General features: G+C 38.9%; 1 protein-coding gene across 5 annotated transcripts in view; it reads left to right on the top strand.

Annotated features, from left to right (window-relative positions):
* CEP112 (centrosomal protein 112) overlaps positions 1-21,917 on the top strand; it is a 160,048-nt gene that overhangs the window by 12,538 nt on the left and 125,593 nt on the right. For all 5 annotated transcript variants that reach the window (XM_050981300.1, XM_050981299.1, XM_050981301.1 and 2 more), the window contains exons 7-11: positions 6,345-6,392; positions 6,531-6,608; positions 18,283-18,369; positions 20,156-20,255; positions 21,408-21,526. In XM_050981300.1, coding sequence (XP_050837257.1) covers positions 6,345-6,392; positions 6,531-6,608; positions 18,283-18,369; positions 20,156-20,255; positions 21,408-21,526 — 432 coding nt within the window. The remainder of the gene's footprint in view (positions 1-6,344; positions 6,393-6,530; positions 6,609-18,282; positions 18,370-20,155; positions 20,256-21,407; positions 21,527-21,917) is intronic.

The following is a 21,917-nucleotide window of genomic DNA, read 5'->3' as shown; positions in this document are numbered from 1 at the left end:
TTTGAATATTTGGGCTGTATTTATCCATTGGATGACATGAGCAGAAAGCTGGAATACCTTGAGCTTTTAAAGCTGCTTTAAGGGGGAAAACTTGCTCCTGGCCACTTTACAAATTACACCGACTGATGCTGACAAAGGATCTCTTTATATCCTGCATTTCTCTATCAGTCTCAATCTGCCTGCCTGCTTATCTCTTATCTCTGTCATTTTATTTGTATTTTATTTCTTTCCCTAATTGAAATTCCAGTTTGCAATCATGTTGTGCTGATAATGGCTGGTTATTAAAGTGTGATGATCCTCTGCTGATACAGGAGCTCCCTTGGATAACAAATTGGCTACCGTGGCACATAAATCAGTTTTTCAAGTCTCCTCTCCAGGGATGGTAATTAAAGAAGTCGCTCATGAGAGACTTGGATTGCCTGATAAGACTTGTTGGGAGTTACCTGACAAAGGGGATTGGAGGTTGTAAAGGAGAGGTCTGTGAGGGCTTGTGCTGAACAGCATTTCCCTGCTGTGGATCACGGCCTCCAGTGGGTTCTGAAAGGGTCAGGAAGTTTTAAGTGGAGTGCCACACTTAAAGAATATGTCACTGCTAAAAATAAAAAAGCCCCACTAAATGATCCCTTGGAATCTGTAAGGTTTGAGTGTCAGATGTGGCTGCTGTTATTTGCAAGCATTTAAATTGCCATGGGAGCATCTTGCTGTCCTTTAATTGCTACTCCCAGCTGCAAACCGTGTGGGAAATTTAATTTACAGTGATCCCACCTGAGATACAGGAGACCCTTGACCCAAAAAATACTTCAGTAGTGGGGGAAGATAAGAAAGGAGATGCAGAGGGCTTTCCCTTTGAGCTGCCTGGCCTCAAGAACAGTTGTTTTGAAAAGCTTTTGAAACTTTCCTTGGGTTTTTTTGGTCGTACAAGGATTTTTGTTGGTGAGAATCCGTGTCGTTTTAGGAAGCTGTGAGTATTTCAGGCAAGTTTATTTGCAGGCCATGCTTTTATCCAAGAATCTGCAAATACCCAGCTAGTTGCACACCTTGCTGAGACAGCCCTGGTGTCTTCCAGCTCTGAGGTGCTACTGAGCCTTCACTGCTCCAGCTTGGGACTGAAGGGACCAGCTATAAATTGTTAATTTATTTTTTACTGTTATCTCTCAGCCTCCTCCTTCTTTAATATATTTTAAATTTCCTCTTCTTCAAAGCTCTTGTATTTTTAAGGTCACATTCTGGATGTGTTTTCAGTTTTTATGATATACCCACATCAGTGATTGAGATTTTTTTTTTTTTAATATTATTATTAAAAAGACTGTGGAAAGTTTTGGGAAATGCTTTTATGAGTTTTCTACTAAGATGAGAGGTCAAATCTGGAGGCTTCAGATATTTTGTTCTTAATAATAACACTTTCTACAGGAGAAGTAAATCTGTTGTGTTACTTTGCTGATATTGTTACTTTTTGTGAGTAATAAAAGAATTTTCCCCTTTTCCTTGCAGCATTCCTGATTATCCCAGTCAAACATTTTATGATTCAAGTTCTTTAGATTCTAATCAGGCATGAGTAAATGTTTGAAAAAAAAGTTGAGTTTTGATTGTGGTAAATTTGCTTCTCATACGTGGAATACTAATTTACACTCATTTTACATATATTATAAAATGTGGTTTTCTTAGCCTGTATTGACTCTTACCTAAACTGATGTGGGGACTGTCCTTTATCAGTTGTTCATGCCTGGAAGGTGCATTTGCAGTGTAGAAATACAGAAATCCTTTTGTGTGGCTGTTTGAAGGGAAAAGTTTCAGGAGCAAGAGCTGAGACAAATACCAGTAATCTTTGGTCATGTTGTTACTTGGAGCTTTTTGTCCTTCCTCAGCTATTCTGAAATATAATAAAAGTAACCTGGGCTAGGGGAATGAGAAGAGCTTTAAGGTCCCTTCCAGCCCAGACTTTTCTGTGGTTCTATGGTCTGATTTCATCAACAGCTGTCAGTAAATTTCTGCATATTGTTGCAACTCTAGTGCACTTCATAACTGAAGGGAAGGTGACTATCTCCTGTTTATGGCTCAGAAATCATTCAATATTGTGAGAGGTGTGTAGTGTCAGGGAAAAAACCTCATTGGATAATGGAATTAAACTGCCTTTTTTTCCCTTCCTCTTTAGCTGAGCTTTTTAGATTGTAGACAAACATAATTTTTGGATAGAAAAAAAAAATAAAAGCTACGTAAAGGAACAGCAATGAATTAAACCCCTGCAAATTCTACCTCACCTGTCTTTCCCTCTCTTTGATGATGTCTGTGGTGCAGTTTGTCACAAACTGTAGCCGGTTTTAGAGGTGACAAAGCAGCTCTTTCAAACATCCCAGGAAATTCAGCACATCATTTTAGGTGGAAAGCACACAAAGAGATTGCACCCTGGGGAGACAGCAAAAGGCTTTTTAATCAGGGAGAACACGATTTTTCATCACTGGAATTCAGCCAGGACAAGATTTAACTCTTTAGCTTTTCCCAGAAGTGATGTGGGGCTGACTGGACGCTCAGTCTTGCCCAGAAGAGCTTGTCCTGGGAAGTGTGATTGCTTAGGACAGGTTGGAGAAGACTGAGACCGAAGAAATTCCCTGGTTGGTGGCTGTGTTCCTTCCTCCTTCCTTGGAGCAAAGAGTTCTAACACAGGGTTAAGTGCTGGAGTGCTGGGAGGCTGCAGCAGCAGTGGATGCTGTGCCTGCTCTGTGTGCTTGGCTCACATCTGCCTGCGTCTTTCCAGTCTAGTTAAGCTCAACCGTTTCTGCACAAGCCATTTGATTATCTTTTGTTTGGTTTCTCAGTCTGGCTGCTTACTATAAACATACCTACTGTATATGTTGTGGCCTTGGAGGGCAGCAGTGCTGGGAAAACTTTCCCACAGTGAACTCCGAGTGGTGTTGCGACTTCAAAAAATAAATTCAACTTCCATGCTGACAAACAGCCTTGGTGTGCTTTAATGTCCTTCCACTAAGACTGCAACAGCAGCATTCAAGTGAACTTCCCTACAAATTATGATGTTAGATAAGAATGTCCTTACTCAAATTTCCTGAAGCTACTCAGCAGTTATTTCTGTAGGGAACATGCTGGCTGGCTGGGTTTGGTAGATTAAAGTAAGAATTTAGGGCAAGGTTCAGTTTAGTTGTTTACCATTTCAAAGTCTTAAGTGTTCTTAACTCTTTCATGTGTGTTTTTGCCATCCTTGTTTTGAAAACAATCCCATTTTGTCTTTGATGAAGCTTAGGGGGGAATGTGCAACGAGCCTGCAGATGCAAGTGTTGGGGTTTTATTCCCTGAGTCTTAATATTCACAATATTCTGTGAGAGGACTGACACAGGCTGAAGTTGGGCTTTACTGGAGATGCTCATCCCTGGAGAAACATCTTCCAAAGAGTGGAACTTTGGAACCATGACTTCAGTGTTGTCATTGCTGTGGTATTTACTGAGCAAAAGAGCAAAGCTTTGGTGGGGGTTTCTGGACTGGACCATATTTTCAGCCTGAGGGATGGAATGGAATTGATGAGGATGAGGCTTGTGGAAGTACTTAAAGCTCAAAATCGTGCTTTTCCTGCACTGTCCTTGCTTTTTGGAGAATGCATTTCAACTTTTGTCAATGCTTTGAGTGTGAAGCATTTTAACTTCACTCATTACTTCCATTGATAGCTTTAAAATTGCATAACTCATAAATATTTAGTTTTGACTACTTTAGGTGTTGTTAAAAAAATAGAAATTGAAAATACTGAACTTACAAATTATGGCTAATTTGCTTGAAATGCAACTTTGGGGTTTTATTTTTATGTAGATTTCTGCAATACTTTTGTTTCGATTTAAGAAAATATATACATTTAAATGAAGTAGATTATCTCTGTTAGGTGATGGGGATTTCTTCATGGGATTCTGATCATCCAACACCTTCACAGCTCTGGTTTAGGAGAAGGAGAAGGTGACCATTGCACTCCTCACAAATTGAAACATGATTTCTTGTCAGACTGCCTAATAGAGCAGGGGAATCCAAAATCTTTCCTACAAAGACATTCAAATACCATTTCTGTTAAGAAGTGGTATTTACAAATTAGAGTTCAGTTCTAGTTCAAATAAAGATGTCTTTCATGATGACATTTATTTGGTTCATACTCTTAAAAAAGCATGTGATTTACTGCTCTTCTCATGGCAGTCCTTCAGTTTCATACATATGTATTTTGGCTTGTCTTTGACCTTTTGCTTATTATTTTTAAATTTGCATGTTTCTCATAAATACAGACTTTTTTTTTTTTCTTTTTTGGGGCATTCATTATTGTGATATTCCCTCTTTAATGTGGTTTAATTTGGAGAACAAGAAGTTTTGCAGAAGACCAGCATGAAAAGAATGAATGTTGAGGCATTAAATGTTTACAGATCAGTTTAAGTGGATATAATCCACAACAAGTAACAAAGTGGGAACATTTAACTTCAAAGCACATATGGCTGCTGTTACAAAATCAAAAAATGCAAGACTTGGGCCCTACAAAGTATTAGAGACACATTTTCCTTCTTTCCCATAAACAAGTAGGATGTACCTTAGCTTTTCAGATGGTTTTGAAGTGAAGGCTGCAAACAGCTGAATGCCATGGGCAGATAAAGGATTTTAATCAATTGTAAATATTTACAACAATTTTTATATTGCTTTGGCTTAAAAAAGCCAAATTAGAGGGTGATTCTGCATGAGAGACAGGGCTTTGGGAAATCATGAAGCCTTTGAAATGTGGCTGTGCAGCCTTCTCCAGATTCCACCAGATACTGGTCAAGGCTTCCACTGCTCCCACTGGTGCCAAACTGGGGAGTGCCTCGAGCTTCTGGCAAACACCTTCAGCCCTGGGGCTGATCTGGAGTGTGGGCTCCATGGGGAATGGCCACATTGAGAAGGGAGGAGGAATAGAATACCAGTAAAATGTAGGTAGAAAATCCTATTGCGGGTACTAATGTGTAGGACAAAGAAAATCCTCCAAAATTTTTCCAGTTTGGAATTTCTGTATCTTTTATTTCCCTCTCTCTTGATTTGCTTTTCCTTCCCCTCCACTGGATCTCCTGTGGTTGGTGCTCCAGGCTGATCCCACTCCTGTATTCCTCTCCTCACAGTCTCTTCTGAGTCCAGAATTCCTCTTTTTTGTGGCAGTGGGTGCATCCAGGATTCCTTCATTCCCTGGTGGCTGCCCATGGATTTAACTGCCAACACAGGATACTTTGTGTGAAAGAAAGTTGAGTGTAACTGTTTCAGTGAACTCCCTGACAATAAATAGGTTATTGTTAAATTATTGGTTTCCTGATGCTTTCAGCTAATGCATTAAAATTTTGGATAACACCATTCCTTGAAACTGGAGGTGTGTGTTAAATGTGAGTATCTGCAACGACTTCTGGGTGAAGTACGACAACTCAACGCCACACTGAAATCCTGCATCACCTTTTGGGACAGGAAATGAATAATACTGTATCAAATTGAAATTTCAGAGGGATTAAGCCTCTTTTCCACTGATAAATTCAACACACAAATTTATTTCATGCTATTGCAGAAAGTGCAAGCATTTGATGTATTTGCCATGCCTCGTAGATCAACCTAATCCTACAACTTTTTTTTTTTTTTTTTTTAATGTGTATTGCCATCTCATTCATATTCCAGATCTCACTGCCACATTTTAAAAGATTATACCCTTGAAAGGTTTTTTTGGGCATTCTGCTTTCTCTGTGATGTGATGTTTGAGCCTCATCGTCTGAGAAAATGAGAAAGATAGAGCTGTCTGATAGAGGAAGTGGGTTGGGAACAATGCTTTGTCTCCAGTTCTTAAAAACAGTGATTAAGAGAGCTGGTTTAATTATACAGCCATGTTAATGAATTATTTCCTGATGTTTTGTCTCTATAACTCACATGTGTGGCTATAGTTTCAATGCACCCACAACTGTAATTTTTCCAAAGCACTAGATTTTAATCAGTACAATCTGTAAATGGATTGTAGCTTTATACTGATTTCAGTGAGAATTCAGCCAGCAAAGTTGGAAATCTTTTGCATAAGATTGTGTATATAGCTGCCAAATATTTTAATGATATGCATTGATGGAATTTTTGCAACCACAAGAGGTGGGAAGGAAAAACTGCAACTTTTTGGTCCAAAATTGCTGAGAAGATTTCCAACCAAATGATCTCTTAGGAAGATTTCCTATTTCTATAACACTTAAGGCATGTAGAAATCTCCTCTGTGGTTCTTTGAGTGATGCAGTTCCTGTGCTAAATATAGTTTAGTTATGATGTCTTGGACTAAATCAGACATTGCTGACCTGTTGGTTTTTCTCTGCCTTGTTTTTCAGTTAGAAAACCCCAGATACCTGCGAGAGAAACGGGTGCCAATGACTGTGGTAGGTATTTATATCCCCTTGGTCTTTCAGAAGGGCAAACAAACCTTTCATGGTATTTTTAATCACTAGTCAGGATTGATTGTACTTGGATTTGCTGGTTTTGACTTCATTGGTTGTTTTGAACTTTTTCTTCAATAGATGACACCTAAAATTGACTTTGGGCAGAGCAGCCCCTCTCGGTACCACCAGGCACTGCTTGAAATGCAGGAGAAAGAGGTAGGATTCTTTTCCTTGGAAATTGGGCATTTACAAGGAAGTTATTTTAGCAGAAAATCTCAAGGAAGAGAAATTTGCTGAAGTGACAGGGCTTGTCATTAAATGCTTCATGGATTTCCCAATTATTTCAGGAGGAAAAAAGACTTTCTGAACATATTTACCGGTCCTTTGAGAGAATTTTTAGTGGAGAGTTTGAATTCTAGGATTTTTCCAAATTACCTTTTAATAGAGGCAGTGAAACCTTTGCTTTAGTGAAGACTTTTGTTTGCTTTTCTATATACCTTTCAAAATTAGCAGATATTAATCTTATTTCTGATAGGATCTGCATTATTTCTGTATTTGCTTCATTGAGCTCCAATCCTCTTTTGGTCATATGAGATTTAATTTTACTACTTTGTAACTTTGTGAATTCTTAAGATTACTGTTCTAGCTTGGCTGTCTAATTCTCTCACACCATGGTTTTTTTGCTTTAAATATGTGTAAAAGTAAAATTTTGTGGTCATTTTCTCCTTTTTCATGCTTTAAGGAAGTTGAATGCCTGAGATATTTTGTCACAAGCTGCTCATTTTATTTAACACATTTCTTTTTTTGAAAGACAGTGAACTAATGGGCAGAAAAGGAAACTCAAGGTGCATTAGGATAATGATTACTAGAGCCCCAAACCCAACCAACCAATCATAAAAAAAACGCAACAAAAACCCCAGATCCAGCACTCTGCTCTGTTTCTCTTCAAAATTTCTGATTTCAGCCATATGCTCTTGAAAAATTGAGACCTATGAACATAGTTCCCTACCTAAACCCACAAAGTACCCCAAACATGTCTGAGCTGGGGAGGAAAAGGAAAGCAAAGCATCAGCAAAGCAGGAAAACATTCTTTCATTTCCTTGGTGTCTTGTAAGGACACATGGATTGGAACTGCCCTGAAGTTACTTCCATGGCAATTCAGCAAACATCTTTAGCAGAGATGCAGAGGAGGGTGAGACTGGTTGGCAGATCCTTCAGGTGGTAATGAAGGGATGTGTATGAAATGTTTCCTGGTGCTACCTGGCTGCCTCACTCGATGCTCAAACGAGCAGCTGCATGATCCATGTGCCTTTCACTTTCTCTGCTCTGCTGTTGACTGTTCTGGATTGACAACGTTCAAACCACCAGTGCCTCAGGACGAGGCAAGGTTTCATAAGATGTGAAAATAGCCCAAGAAATAAATAAATTGAAAGCACAGTGTTGTCATTTAAACAATATTTTCAAATTAAACAAACAGGAATGCATGCCAAGGAGCTACAAAAAATACCCAGTTAATACTGTGCTAGTTCAGTGGAAAAATCCTCTAAGCCACACAGTAAAAAATCCAGGACTTTTTGCTCATGGTGCTCAACTGTGGGCTGGTTTGAACTGGAAAGGTTACAGACAGTGTTTCACAATCACCATGTGTGTGCTATTAACGAGAAAACTTAAATGTGTTTTCATCTTATTTTGTTTGTGAAGCTCAATTAGGAATAAAGTCCTTTTCATTTATAGGATGTGAATGTATTAACAGAGCAATGGTGCTGTACAAAAGGGTCCGGGGGAGCCATTAACTGTTTTCAACCTCTTTGTAGTACAAGGGGAGAACATAAAATAGGATAACTGTGGGCTTTTTTGCTTTTAACCTTTAGACCTTTGTTCATAAAGCATTCCTGCACCTGTTTAGAGTCTGTAATGCTGAACACATGGCCATGAGCAGTGATAACCACATCACAGCCCTGCGAGAACGCCGATGCCATCAGGCAGCAGCTTTCAGTCAGCTCTTCCCCAAACTCTTCTGACATGGATTCAACCCTTTGGGAAATGGTCATGACTGGAAAACTGTGGGTTTAAACAAGGGAGATGCAACCCAACAGGAATCAGTCCATGTTCAGCAGGACAGCAAAGCACGACAGATGGGCTGATTGGCCTGTCTTGATAAAAAGGGAAAACGTCCCTTTGAACTTCACCTCTGGCCATCCTGTGTCACCCAGAGCTCCACGGGGCAGAGGAGGGGAAAGGGAAAAGTCTGATTTGTGATTTTCAGAAAAACAGATTCCAGTGCCATTGCTAAGATACAGGTTTGGAATTCTTCTGGAATGAGAAAATAAAATCAGCTATGTTAATAAACTGATTTCTTTTAACCTTTCTCAAACAGCTAGTTTATCTGATAGTTCACTTTGAGACATTCTGGTGTTTCTTTAAAGAAGTTCCCTTTCTTAATTTTTCATTTTGTCAGTCTTATTTATTCTTAGCATTTTTTCTCAATTTCCTTTTGTTTCATTATTTTGTAAGCAAAGATATTTATTTATCTTATCTCAACAAAGGAAGTCTAAACAAATCAGAGGCATATTGGAAATAATTTTCACTTTTCAGTTGAAGGTTATACCTGGAATAAATTTCTACTGAGTTGTATACCAGCTCTTTATTTATTTTTCAGACAAGCTGGCAGGCTCACTGCTTTATGCAATAAATTGTGAAGCTTCATTTGTCTGGGTTAACTGAGAACATTGAGTGTTTCCAATGTTTTTGTTGACTTTATCAGTCCTGTCACTCCTCTGTTTTGATTTTTGGGAATCCAGTGATAAAGCCTTTGGACACTGGAGCCACTGGTGCTTTTCCAGCCTCTTGTGTACTAAAGCAGCCCGGATGAAATGGAGGAGGAGCTGTGGGCAAGGCAGTGGCTGGGTTTTCAGGAGAACACCCCTGGGACAGCTTCCACCAGTTTGTCAGATGAGATAGGTGCTGTAAGATAACAGGGAACATAGAGAATGGGAAAAAGAAGTTTGGGTTTTTTTCCCCTGAAAATGCATCTTCAAGGATGCATTGGACCTTTGGAATTGTGGGGAAGGCAGTGGCTGGGTTTTCAGGAGAACACCCCTGGGACAGCTTCCACCAGTTTGTCATGTGGGCTGGGGAATGAGGAAATGGGAAAAACAAGTTTTTGGGTTTTTTTCCCTGAAAATGCATCTTCATAGATCAAGGACCAGAAGTAGGATGAAAAACGAAGAGTGTTTTATGGGTTTATGATTCAAGAAGCCTTATCTTTAGGATGCAGCCTTTTTAAAAAGCTATTTAGGACCTTCATCTTTGTAATCTTTATTTCTGTTTTTCTCCTTTTATTTTGGGAATGAGCACTCCCTTTTACTGCATGACACAAATTTTGTTTATAAAGATCATCAAGCCATTTATATGGTTTTACTGCCCCAGAAGTGTTGGGATCTTGTGCTATATTTACATGAAGATAAAATCTGCAGTGCTGATACAGTTAAGTCGTGGTCTGGCTAAAAGGGCTCTGGATTGAAGGTGTTGAAAGCAGCAGATTTACTGTGCTTCTCACTTATCTGGCAGGAGATTATAACTTGAAACAGAGCAAATTGCACCAGGGCTGTGATATGGATTTCCCCCAAGAGGGACCATACAGAGAATGTAGGGAAAGGAATGCAGGGAGGAAAGAAAGTTGTAAAACTCGGGAGGGAGAGTGAATAACACTGGCTGGTGTTAGCATGGAAGAGAGAAGGGGAAGAGCATTTGGAGATAAGAGTCCCTGCAATTAGGAGATGGTGATCATGGGCATTGTGCTGTTGAGTTTGATTTCTTCCTCTTAACTGCCCTGTTTCATAGTGAAGTATTTAAATATATGAAATTTATGCTAAATATGAGCAATAAATAAACCCAATTTGGAGACAGTATCCCAAAACAAGGACTCTTGTAATTGAACCACTGTAAAATTAACATTATTGTGTCTTTAGCTACATAATGGATTTTATATTTTTTCCTCATTAAAAAGAAATATTTTTGTTCATATCTTCCAAGGATAGTAAAAAAAATATATCAGTATTGTTCTTTTGTGTAATATATTGAATCAAAAGTGTGTGCTCGTGTCTGTGTGTCTCTAGAGTTTAAATCTTGGTGGATGGATATAGAAACATCTGTGTATGGAATCAGGAGAGCTGGATACAGCTCAAGGAGCCTCCTTAGATGTGCTGGGGCTGTTTGTGCTTTTTAATAGCAGGAGGAGAGTGGTTTTGATGAACTTTCTGAAAGCACTTGAGTGGGCCCAAAAACTGAGTCTTACAATAACTGGAGCTTTGTGTGTTGGAATTTTTTTTTCTTTTTATCCCTCTGTTCTTCCAGTTCTCTTCCTTTGCTGTTCCCCTTCATGTGTCATCCTGTTCACTGGGGACTGTCCAAGCCATGCTTCTGCTCATAAATGTCATGCTGATCTCCAAGGGTAAAGATTGTTAAGGTTTTTAATTCTGGTTTTTAATTCTTGTTAAAATGTAAGAACGTGTGTTGCTTACTGTTCACACAAGTGTGACCCATATGAGGGGGCCAGAAAAGGCAGATATGACATAATTACGCCTTTTCATCATGATTTTCACTTTTCTGTAACTGTTTTTTCTTGTGACAACTTGCTTCTGCAAACACTGTTTTATTTCCCCTTGAAAATATTCCAGGCAGTGACAGCAGCTATTTTCTGGTTCATTTGAATTTTCTCCTTTTCTCCACAACCCCTGTGTCTGTTTTGAATGCAGGGGGTGATTTATCTGGAGAATCCAGTTGGAAACTGATTCTCACCACTGAGCAATCATCCTGAGCAGGAATCTGCTCGTTCATATTTAAAATCACAGCACTCTTGACTGCTGCTAACATAATTCCTGCCTGATTAATGTCCTGCTCCCAAAAACATGTGCAAGTTGTCCGTTGTGTTCCTTGTGAGGAAGTCACATCCTGCCTTGCTTTGATAACTCCTCAGAATGTAATGTAATAAACCCCAAACCTTCTTTTATTGCTAGGCTGGTGTGAGACACACAGTGGATGTCAAGATGAGACATGTTTTCATAAACTGGCTGCTGATTTATAATTCCTGATACCAGTCAGGCTGCTCGTGGAGATCTAGATGTACATGTACAGTTATTTATTTATTTTTCTTGCAATAGTTTGTGAACTATGTCTTTAATTATTGCACATATGGGCTGGAGACATTGAGAAAGATCAAAGGGGTAGGTTAGCAATTCAAACTAGTGTTTTAACCAGTAGAACGTCCAGATGGTTGCCAAGCAGCTGGGAATTAATCTTTTGCTGCATGATTAATCTCTGCCTCAAAGTGTGTCTCTCTTTAAAAAAAAAAAAAAAAAAAAGAGGAAGAAAGTTTGATTTCTTTTTTTTCATGTATAGATTCTGATTTTTAGTGGAGAAAAGACATTGACTAGAAGAAGTAGGTGCTGTGCACTGTTATTTCTGCTGGTGAAAAGAAGGTGGGAGTACAGGTTTAGTGGCTGCTTTAGGAGATCTTGAAATGAGTATGAAAAGTTCAGTAGCTGCTAAAATGCAGCATAAAAAAGAGAGGAAAAACACTGAGGAGCAAAAGTCAGTGTTGGTGACTCTGTATTCAGAGTCACTCACTGGACTGGGCCCTGTGCAGAACTCCATGAAATTCTCACGTGCTGCCTTTCATTACGTTCATATTTCCCTAAATCCCTCTGGAACCTCTGGGATTTCTGCATGCTCACAGATTCAGCTGGGTTCAGTTCTCAGTGCTGGCAACTGCAGATACAGCTTCTTGCATTTTTGTGCTGTCTTTTATAAAATTGCATTTAATGCTGCTGTGGCTAAGCTGTCCTAATTTCTAAACATCTTCTGAACTCTTTTTGGTCCTTGCTGCTGTCAGTGTCTCCCACTGCTGGAGACATTTGTTCCATGTGGAAGTGGGACCCTGCAAATAAAGCTGTTAAATAACAGGGGATGTTGTAGTGCTAATATCCATGTGATGTTCATGGGCCAGAGAAAACATCCTTGAGAGCACAAATACCATTTCCACTTATTGCAGTTGTTGGGATACAGAGCTGGGTGCATTTCTCCTCTCTTCTTCTTCTTCTTCCCACCACCCCCAGCATGGAAATCCATGAAAAATACATTGTTCTCTCTTGAAAGAGCCTAATGACATTTACATATGAATAAGAACAATTGTCCATTCAATTATTTCTCTGTATCGAGCAAGTGTTTATTAATTTCAGTGTCATTTAAAAAGTCAGATTTTCCTTGATGAGGGAAGCTGGGAAGATTTGATTTAGCACAAAACTTTTAATTTTTAGTAGCTATAAGAATGGGGCACTGTCATATTAATTTTTTAATTAAGTGAATATCTAGTTTCCTATTAATGAGTAAAAATATTGCAACTGGAAAAAGCAATTGTATTGTTTTTAAAAAGTAAAGATAAAAAGTAGGGTAGATATGTGGTGGGAATTATAAATGTTTGTCAGGTCAAATAATCCAGTCCAGATCATAAACATGGACTTTTGTGGAGGGACCTTTGAATCTGGGCAAAATGCCATGTTTATAAAGGGGCTTTTACATTCTAATTTCTGGCTGTTCCACTTGTTTAATGCTGTTTTTATTTCAGTCCATCTCTGGTTTCCTGAGCTCTTTGCAGCAGAGACTTTCCAAGACATTTATTTCACCTCAGTCATTGCACTGGACAGAAGCACTGATGATGTTCAATGCTGTAATTGGAGTGGTTAATGATGTATTGTTTCAAAATGTAGTTACAGTTTGTTTATTTTCTGAAATGGGAAGTGAACAGTATTTTTTGCACATCCTGTAAACTGAGTGCAAAGTTTTCAGCTGTTCCATTTGAAAATGGAAGATTAGTTCCAATATTATTAAAATTTACATTTACTGTAGGAACTTCTCTTCAAATACATTGTCATGAAATAGAATTTTTTTCCCATTTTGCACACCAGTGATTTTCTTTTAAATACTCTGAGTCTTTTTTGCAAAATGTGGAAAGTATTAATATACCTCAAAGCTAATCTTAAAAATTTTCGAGGGGCCAGTGTGATACAGAAATGGCACAATGAGATCAGACAGTTTGTTAATGATCAAGTGAAATACACTGTTCCAAATTACCTTAGTCTGAAGTCAGTGTGTATTTATAATAAATCTTGACTGTTTTGCAAGTCCAGTCTCTTCTGTCTTGGCCTTCCTGTATGGTTTAAAACACTGTATAAATTATCAATATTTATTATTTTAACCCTGCATGTGAAAATTGAGTAAGCACAATTTGGTAGAAAGTTTGACTTGTTTGTTGATATTTTTTAAGAAACCTTTTTCTTCTGTGGCAATATCAAAGCTTTGTGTGCTGTGCACTGATTCCTTTTAGCAGCTGCAGAACACCAAGACAAATAACTTTTGTCGTGTACTGTAAGATATACAAGTCATTGTTCTGCATTGTTAGTTCTTGCTTTGAAGTTCTCATTTATTGTTTACATCCTTCTCCCCCTTCCTCGCTTCCTCCCTCCCTCCCCCACATATTCATAGGCTTGGAAAAAAAAAAAAAACCCAAAAAAAACCTGGCAAGCAACAAGTTCTGTTTTGTCAAATAGCCAAAACCCCCAATCTGATGGATGTCAAAGCTCTGAGATGTCCCCCCAGGCCTGAGGGTGAGCCCTGGAATGAAGACAAGTGGGCAGCAGTTCAGGGATTCATATTGTTAACCCACTTATTGATTTGCTTTTAAATCAGGTATTTCAATATTTCAACAAATTTCTGTACTTGGGGACAAGATGAATGTTTGTCCTCTGTCATGAAAAAAGGAGAGATCACTTTTCTCCTATCCCCTGGAGATTTATGACAGTTGCAGATGAGACTGTGTCAGTTTAAGCCTGACAGTTATTAAATGTTCCTAACACCTGAGCTGTGCTATGGGGTCAGGACAGTGAAATCCCAAAATCTCATTTTCAGGTAACTATTTGCTGGTTTTGGTGGTGGTTTTTTTTGATTTTTTTTTTTTTAATGAGGAAGAAAGTGTGACTAGGCACATAAAAGCAGCTCTGTTGCTACCACCCTTCATGGCTTTAAATAACAGGGACAGCACAGATGTTTGACATCAGTATTGTTTACATGGCCTTAGGGTTTAATTGCCTCATTCTCTTTGTGAGGAGGATAAACAATGACAGAAATCCAAAGGAATGATGTTCAGCCAACAGCAATGGCTGCGTTTCATACATAGTTGCAAACTTCCCGACTATAGCTAAATATCTACACTTTTTTTTTTTTCCTTGTCTGAATGGTAACATGCCATAAATTTCATATTCTCTGCTGCCTCCTAACTGGTGATAAAAGATATTGAAACCAACGAGCGCGAGCGCTGTAAATTGCGTTTAATGCAGTGAGCGACTTAGAAAAGTTGGTTTTATCTGGGTTCTTCAAAACTTGTGACGCCCTTTGGTACTGCTGTAGGTTATTTTCTTTCTTAATATGTGTTTAATAAATAAAGTCAAGCTGGAGTGCAGAGGGCAGTGCGTGGAAGAGCAGCACAGGCAGTTACCTAGAGCTGTTCCACAGGAAATTGGGACAAGCTGAGATTTGACATTTGGGATCTGCGGACAGGCTCCACCTCGCTTTGGTGTGGCTTTAATTTGAAAGCTATTCCTTGATTGGAATTAGTATTTAATGATGGGCTTCAGCTTTCAAATGGAAGGGGAGGCATATCACTCCCAGCTGGGAGAGCTGAGCCCTTTTGCTTCCAGCCCAGCCTTCATGAGATCACTGCACAAAACGTGTTTACATGACTCAATATTTTATCGACGTATGCGGCGAGATTGGGAGTCTGCCTCAGAGAGAGGGTGGGTCAAAAAGCAGCTTTGGAAATGAAAGCAGTCCTCCAGGCTTTGCTATAGGACACTGTGGGATTGTCCTCGTGTTTTCTGGCTTCTCCAGCAGTTTTCCGCTCAAGAAATTGAGTGTTGGATTTTTAAAGCAATATATCACTATTTGTACAGCAAGTGCTCAAATTAACACTTCCAGAGGTTATGATGAAGATGTATGTGAGGTTGGAACTATGGACCATTACAAAATTTAAGTGCTGTTGGAGATTTTTAATTTTCTTTTTTTTTTTGAACCTGTTACTCAGTACAAACACAGCTTGTCCTCTCAACACTAGCTGAAAACTTCATATGCACATCAACTGTTGAATTTCAGACACTTTAATATGGGACTTCTCACATTTCTGTATATGTAGAGATAAAATTAGAAAATTTTATCTCAGATTGTGGCGCTGAAGATGTGTGAGCAAAGCAATCATTCCTAAAAGTTAGGAAAGTTGTGGATGAAGCACATGGGGCAGAAAAGTGCCTGGGATGCTGAAACTTAATGAAGTTTATTGAAGTTGAGGATGTTCAAGTTGTCCCCTTTCTAGCCCTCACCTGATGAGGAGTTGGACTTTGTGATTTTTCACCAATTTTTTTAATATTTTATTTCTAATATTCAGAGGAAAAGCAACCTACTGTGTTATTACAGTGGTTGCATTCATTAAGGGCTGATCTCTGTATTTTGGACAGTTATTTGGTTGCAATTAGCTCTCCTTTTTGGAAAGCAGTCCCAGAACTGGGACATTTTATGAGATGGCTGTTCTGGTGGAAGGGGTGTAATGAATTAATGAGCTCAAATTGATGGGAACTGGTGCAAGTGCAAGGGTGGTGCTAAGGGAAAGATTAATGAGAAGTGGGAACCAGCTTCAAGTACAGGGAGTTCTGTTGTCAGCCTGGGGGAAAACATCCTGTGGCTGAGAACAATCAGGAGCACTTGAAAATCAGCATCACTTGAAAATATGTATGTCCATCTTTAATCTGAGTGAAATTCTTGATTTTGATTTATTTTTGTATTGTTTCAGTGTACAGAATAACAAAACCTAGACCAGCTCTTGGCTGATAGAAACCACCAAGGATTCATTTCCATCAGCCAAGACATTCTGACATTATTAATGAGTTTTAAATGTAATTTGGGTGGGTTTAGCAGCTGTGTGAGGGCAGTAGCTGTGCCTCAGTCATTCATAAGCTTTTAATGGAATTCAAGTAGATTGGAGTCTCTTTCATATTTAGTTTCTGGTATTGGTGTTTTTACGAGACCTTCATATTTATTTATGGCATGTTCACAAGCTGTCTATCTGGGAGTGGATTACTGTGCTCTTTATTAAATCAACACTTATTCATCACCTGGTACTAAGATTTTCTTCTGTAATGTCACTTTGTTGCAGCAATATATGCATATATTTCTTTTCATATATACATATGTGTAGATTTCATGGAGAGAAGATGCGCTTTTATCATAATGACTATTTTGGGAAGATAAAAGTGTTGGCTGACAGCTGGGAATATGATTTATTTTCTTTGGATTAATTGTCAACCTAATTTTCTTTTCCTCCTCCATTAATTTGCATAAGTCTGTGTGCAAACAGTTGGGAGATGGATTTCTTTATCTGTGGTGTAATAAGGGGTTGTTGGGTCCAACTCATCAGCTGATGAGCTCAGAAAATGAAACCATTTTCTGCTCTTTTCTCTTTTCTCTTCTTGAGGAGCCTTCTGTGTTTCCTGCAGAGGATTTTTGAGTTGAGTTGGGTTTCTGTAGCTCACCTTTTCAAGTCACGATAATGTTGTGATGTTTTCAAGTCCCAGCAAACCTGTAAGACAAATGAGTCACATAAAACATGAATAATTTATACTGTGTTTAGTGTTGGTCTGTGTGAGGTAAAGACTCGTGCTTGAATGGCAACTTTTGATGAGTCAAGGGCATGGAAAATAAAGGCAGAATGAATAATGCTGTTAATTCCTGTGGAGTTTGTGAGTTGGGATATTACAAATCAGGTTCTGAGTTGAGCTAAATAAAAATGTGGGAGCTGGAAGTGGCTGGGTGGTGATGGGAGTGCAGTGTTCAGCCTCAAGGTGGGGGGACCTCAGCACTTTTCAGAACACCCAAAAATCAAACACAAAGTTTCCTGTTGGCCAAAGACCACTTTGAGTCATCTCCTGGAGGGGTTTGGTGCTCCCTTTCTAAAGTGGGGGGATCAGGGTCTGTCCTCTGGAAAAGCTTTTCAGTCCACTTTGCTTTCTGAACAGTGTCTGTTAATACATGCAGGAGTGGAACAGCCTGAGTCTGAACTCAAGGTGTCACTTCTGGTATCTAGAAAAGCCTGAGAGACTGAAATTCCTCTCATAGCTGTCCTGAGGACTGCCTTCAAACACGCAGGAGATTCAAAGATACTTGCAAGATGGAAACTTAGACTCTGAGTAAGAATTGGCAGAGTATTTTTGTGTTGGAGGGCTTCGAGTACAGCTTTGAACAAACACAGGCAGAACAGGAAATGTATTTCAGTGATCCAATCCTTAATCCCATCATAAGTCACCTTTAAAAGGAAACGTGTTTATAATGTGAACTCTGTGAATAATAGAAAACAAACAAAAACAAATGTGCATCTGGGCTAAAGGACATTCTTTGTGTAAATGTAACACCTGCCTGAAGAAATGAAAATGAGTTTACCAAACTTGGTATATTAACAGAAATATTAAAGTTTTATTCCTAAGTGTTTATTTAAATTAAGGATGATAACTTGTTCTGGGCAGTAGCAGTTGTGCTCATTGCCAACTAAAACATCCCACAAATCCATTTTTCTGAAGAAATGTTGTAGGATAACATCTTTGGTAACAATTGTATCGAATAAATATGAAAATGTGGAGAAACTGAATATAGATTTTTTTATAAGATTTCTTTGTTGGTGACTTCCCATTGCCTTCTGAAAGACATAAATGAATTATTAAAAAGTTGTGAAAAGGTCATTGGTGTAATTTATTCTTTATTGAAATCATGTATCTATTCTGTTTTGCTTTTAAAGCTGGAAATGAAAATGAAAATAGCAGAAGGTAAATTTCATGAAGAAAAACTGAAATTACAACAGAAGCATGATGCTGATGTTCAAAAGGTAAGAAGTGTTTGTACTTTTTTCCAAAAGCAGTGTATTAAACAATAATAGAGACTACGATTATCATAAATATTTATCAGTTGTTTAGCTCCTTCACAATTGCAATTAATGTTCAGTGGAAGTCAAATTGTAGGTAACAGTTGGCATAAACTGAGAGGAATGCAGAATATTTTACTTAGGAAGGGGAAAGCATTTGCAGAAAGGATATGAAAATACAAGGCAATTTGTATGTTAGAACAAGACAACCTATTTTACCAGCAGAACAACTTCTGTGGGAAATCATAAACTCGTGATTTTTCTGTTAGAGAGAAAACATTCATGTTAGAGAGGAATGTGAACAAAATTAATTTTTCATGGACAAAGTTCAAAATATAACAGTAGGAAAACCCCCAGGTATATCATATGTATTTAGGCTCACCCAGCAGCAGTGCTTGCTGTCCTGTCTCTGTTTTGACACTGTCAGAGCAGAGGCAGGTCACCAGTCACCCCTTGATTTACGTTACTGCATTCTTGAAGTTTATGTGCTCTGAATTCTTGTGGCACTAACATGGCCCCAGCTCACTGGGTTTGTCTTTACTGTGTCACATTACACCCCTCCTGGGAGGATCATCCCCACCCCAGACCATGCTGTGACCTTCAACCCCACATTTTAGAGGTGGGGTGAAGTCCTGAGAGATGCCAGGTGCCCCTGGCAGGGCTCTGAGCCCGGGGCTGGGATCCCGATCCCGCTGGAAGCTCGGCATCCCTCGGTGCCTCTGCTTTGTTTCCTAAAGCCTGAGTCACAGCCTTGGAGGAAGCTGGTTGACACAACTCTGTGACACATCAAAGCCTCCTGAGAGGATGTTAATATTTGGTCAGGTGCATATTTGGCTCATCTGTTCTCAAGGCCTTGGAGCAGAAGCAGGGAGCAAAGCTGAGAGTCTAAAGGAAACAGCTTTGTGAGAATAAGAAATAGTTTAAATGCTTTCTCATCCCTTGAGTTGTCATCCCTTCCTAATTGATGTTAGAATTCCGTCTTTTGAAGTCGTTTAATAACGTTGGATATTTTAGAAAAGGTTAAATAGTGTCGTATTAATCTTTAAAGACACAAAACGTTTATTGCAGATGGAGTAATATTGTTTTAAGATGAAAGCTTCTGTTTGATAAGAGATTTGGGGCACTGTTATAAAATTTCTGCGACTTTAATCTTTATCTTAAACACAAAGTTTAAATTAAAATACTATCTCAAAGTGTGCAAATATTCAAGCTTTTTTATTTCCAAACTCAGCCTGTACAGAAATGTGGGTGTAGTTATCCTCCTGTACTTGCTCTCTTCCAGTCCATTGTTCCTTAGGATCCATGTGAGGAATTTCAATTGATGAAGCACAAAAGACTGTAATAAAGTTTCACCAACTTATTTAAATATTTCTTGAATCTCCAGAGAATTTTAGATGCTTTTAAATACTGTTAGACAACATAAGTATGGAAATCTTTTCTGTTTGCAGCAGTAGCACCATGAAACTTCCAAACTCAACAAAAGCAGCACTGGCTTTGCCCAGGTTTCAAGGAAAACAAAAAAAACCCTCACCTTAAAACATGCAACTCCTTTTTTAATCTGCTTTTTCCTGCATTTGTCTAAATCAGTTCTTTGTTTATGGCTTGGCAGTTGTAGCTGGAAAAATGATTTAGGTTCAATCACTTAATCCTGCATGACCTGGGGACTTCTTGCAGACCAGGTATCTTGTGCACTGGTTGTAGTTGAGAATGTTGTGGACTTATTTTAAAATATTCTGAGTTTTCTCTGCAGATTTTGGATAGAAAGAATGATGAAATAGATGTGCTGAAGTCCAACTACCTAAAGAAACAAAAAGAGTCTGAGGAGATGATAAGAAAACTGGAGAAAAAAGGTGATTTTTATCCTCATGGTTGTCTTCTGTGTGGTGGTATTGCACTGCCTTCTCTTGTGGCTGTGGGCTTGTGTGTTCTTTCTACAAGCATCCCTTTCTTCATCATTTGTAGCTCTTGATTTAATTTTTTCCTTTGGATTCTGAGGTTCTTGTGCAGTTGTCTGTGCTGTTCCAACCCAAGTGTTCCAAGAGGCCTGTGATCTATTACACTAACACAGGTTTTATGAGCGTCACCAGAAAAAGTTTCTTTGATGCCACTGAAATATTTTGGCCACTTCTTTCCATTTTGTTTGGAATCTCTGGCTCGAAGTTCATTTTTTATACATTCAGTACATTTTAATCAAACCACGGCGGGTTATTTTTAAGACTATTGCAGCAGGAGATTTCAAACATGAGCGTGTCACGAGTACAAAACTCACCCTCAGAGTGCCTTGTCAGCAGTTTTTCAGTGTTAGCCTCTTTCAGAATTCCTTGGAGTCCATTTGCACTATGGACTAAACCACACTGGAAGATACTACAGGAGTTTGGTAATCTGTGGACAAAAAGGAAGAGTGTTCCCTGTATTTTGTTTCCTGCTCCTTGGGAAAGTTATTTGTCCAACAAGGGATCTGGGGCTTCTCTCTGCGGGCTTCAGCTCTTGGCTGAAATAGGTTGAGTTGCAGTTGCCCACACTGTTTCAGGTAATGAAAATCCTCAAAACAAAGTGGAAGTGTGAATATGGACCCCCCCCCTTTTTCTACTAATGGTGATGCTATCACTGGCAATTTAAGTTGAACTTAATTTTGATGTATATCTTGGGTGTTCAACCTTCACAAGAACCTTTTCTTTTAAGGATGATCCTAAAATCAGGTTAAAATAACTGTTTTCTTGAGGTTACACAGAGTTTTGCTGCTCTATATTTACTCCTTCAGGAAGGAAAACTCTCTCTGAAACATTCTGTAAACAAAGTAGAAAAGAGAGAACACCTTGTAATGACACAGAATTTTAAGTGCTACAACTTAAAGCAGCACATCCTTTAAGTATTTAAGAGCTAAAAACCATCAGAAAGCCAGGTCAGTTGGAAAACTGACATAAACTGATTGTATCTACTGCCAAGACTGAAAAATCCCAAAGGTCCTGAATGGTTGTTTATTTTTTTCCCATTTTTAACAGTTCAGACCCTTGTTCGTGAGTCCCAGGTCGTGAGGGAAGCCAAGGAGCAGCAAATTGCAGAGCTGAAGAAGATGTGTGAGCAAAGCAATGATTGCCTGAACAATGAGTGGGAGAAAAGGGTAATGAACAATGCTTCCCTCCTTTGACAGACTCCTGCAGTGTGTATCTGCGATAATGCATTTTGTCACTCAAAAAATAAATATACAGAATGTGTTTTAGGGGTGGTTTTTGCGCTGATTTTATTTTTTCCTGAAGTAATCAAGACTCTTTCTGCTGATGCTTTTGCACCCAGCTGGTCACCCTGTTCCTGGGGTTCATCTGGCCTCCTGGCAAGTCTCTGGATCTGTCAGGGAAGTGTTTATTTCTGCTTGACCTGACATGGAATTTTAATCTGGATAAACCTGCTGCTACCTGCTGTCACGGTGATTCCTTTGAACTCTTAGTCTTGCAATGGGTCATGAATCCTTCAATGTATTTTTATTTATTTTTCAACTCAAGACAGCAGCAAAG

This window comes from Serinus canaria, chromosome 18 (assembly GCF_022539315.1).
Source record: "Serinus canaria isolate serCan28SL12 chromosome 18, serCan2020, whole genome shotgun sequence".
In the NCBI taxonomy this organism is placed as follows: domain Eukaryota; kingdom Metazoa; phylum Chordata; class Aves; order Passeriformes; family Fringillidae; genus Serinus; species Serinus canaria.
Note: the sequence above shows the minus strand (reverse complement) of the source record. Positions and strands in the feature narration are given on the sequence as shown.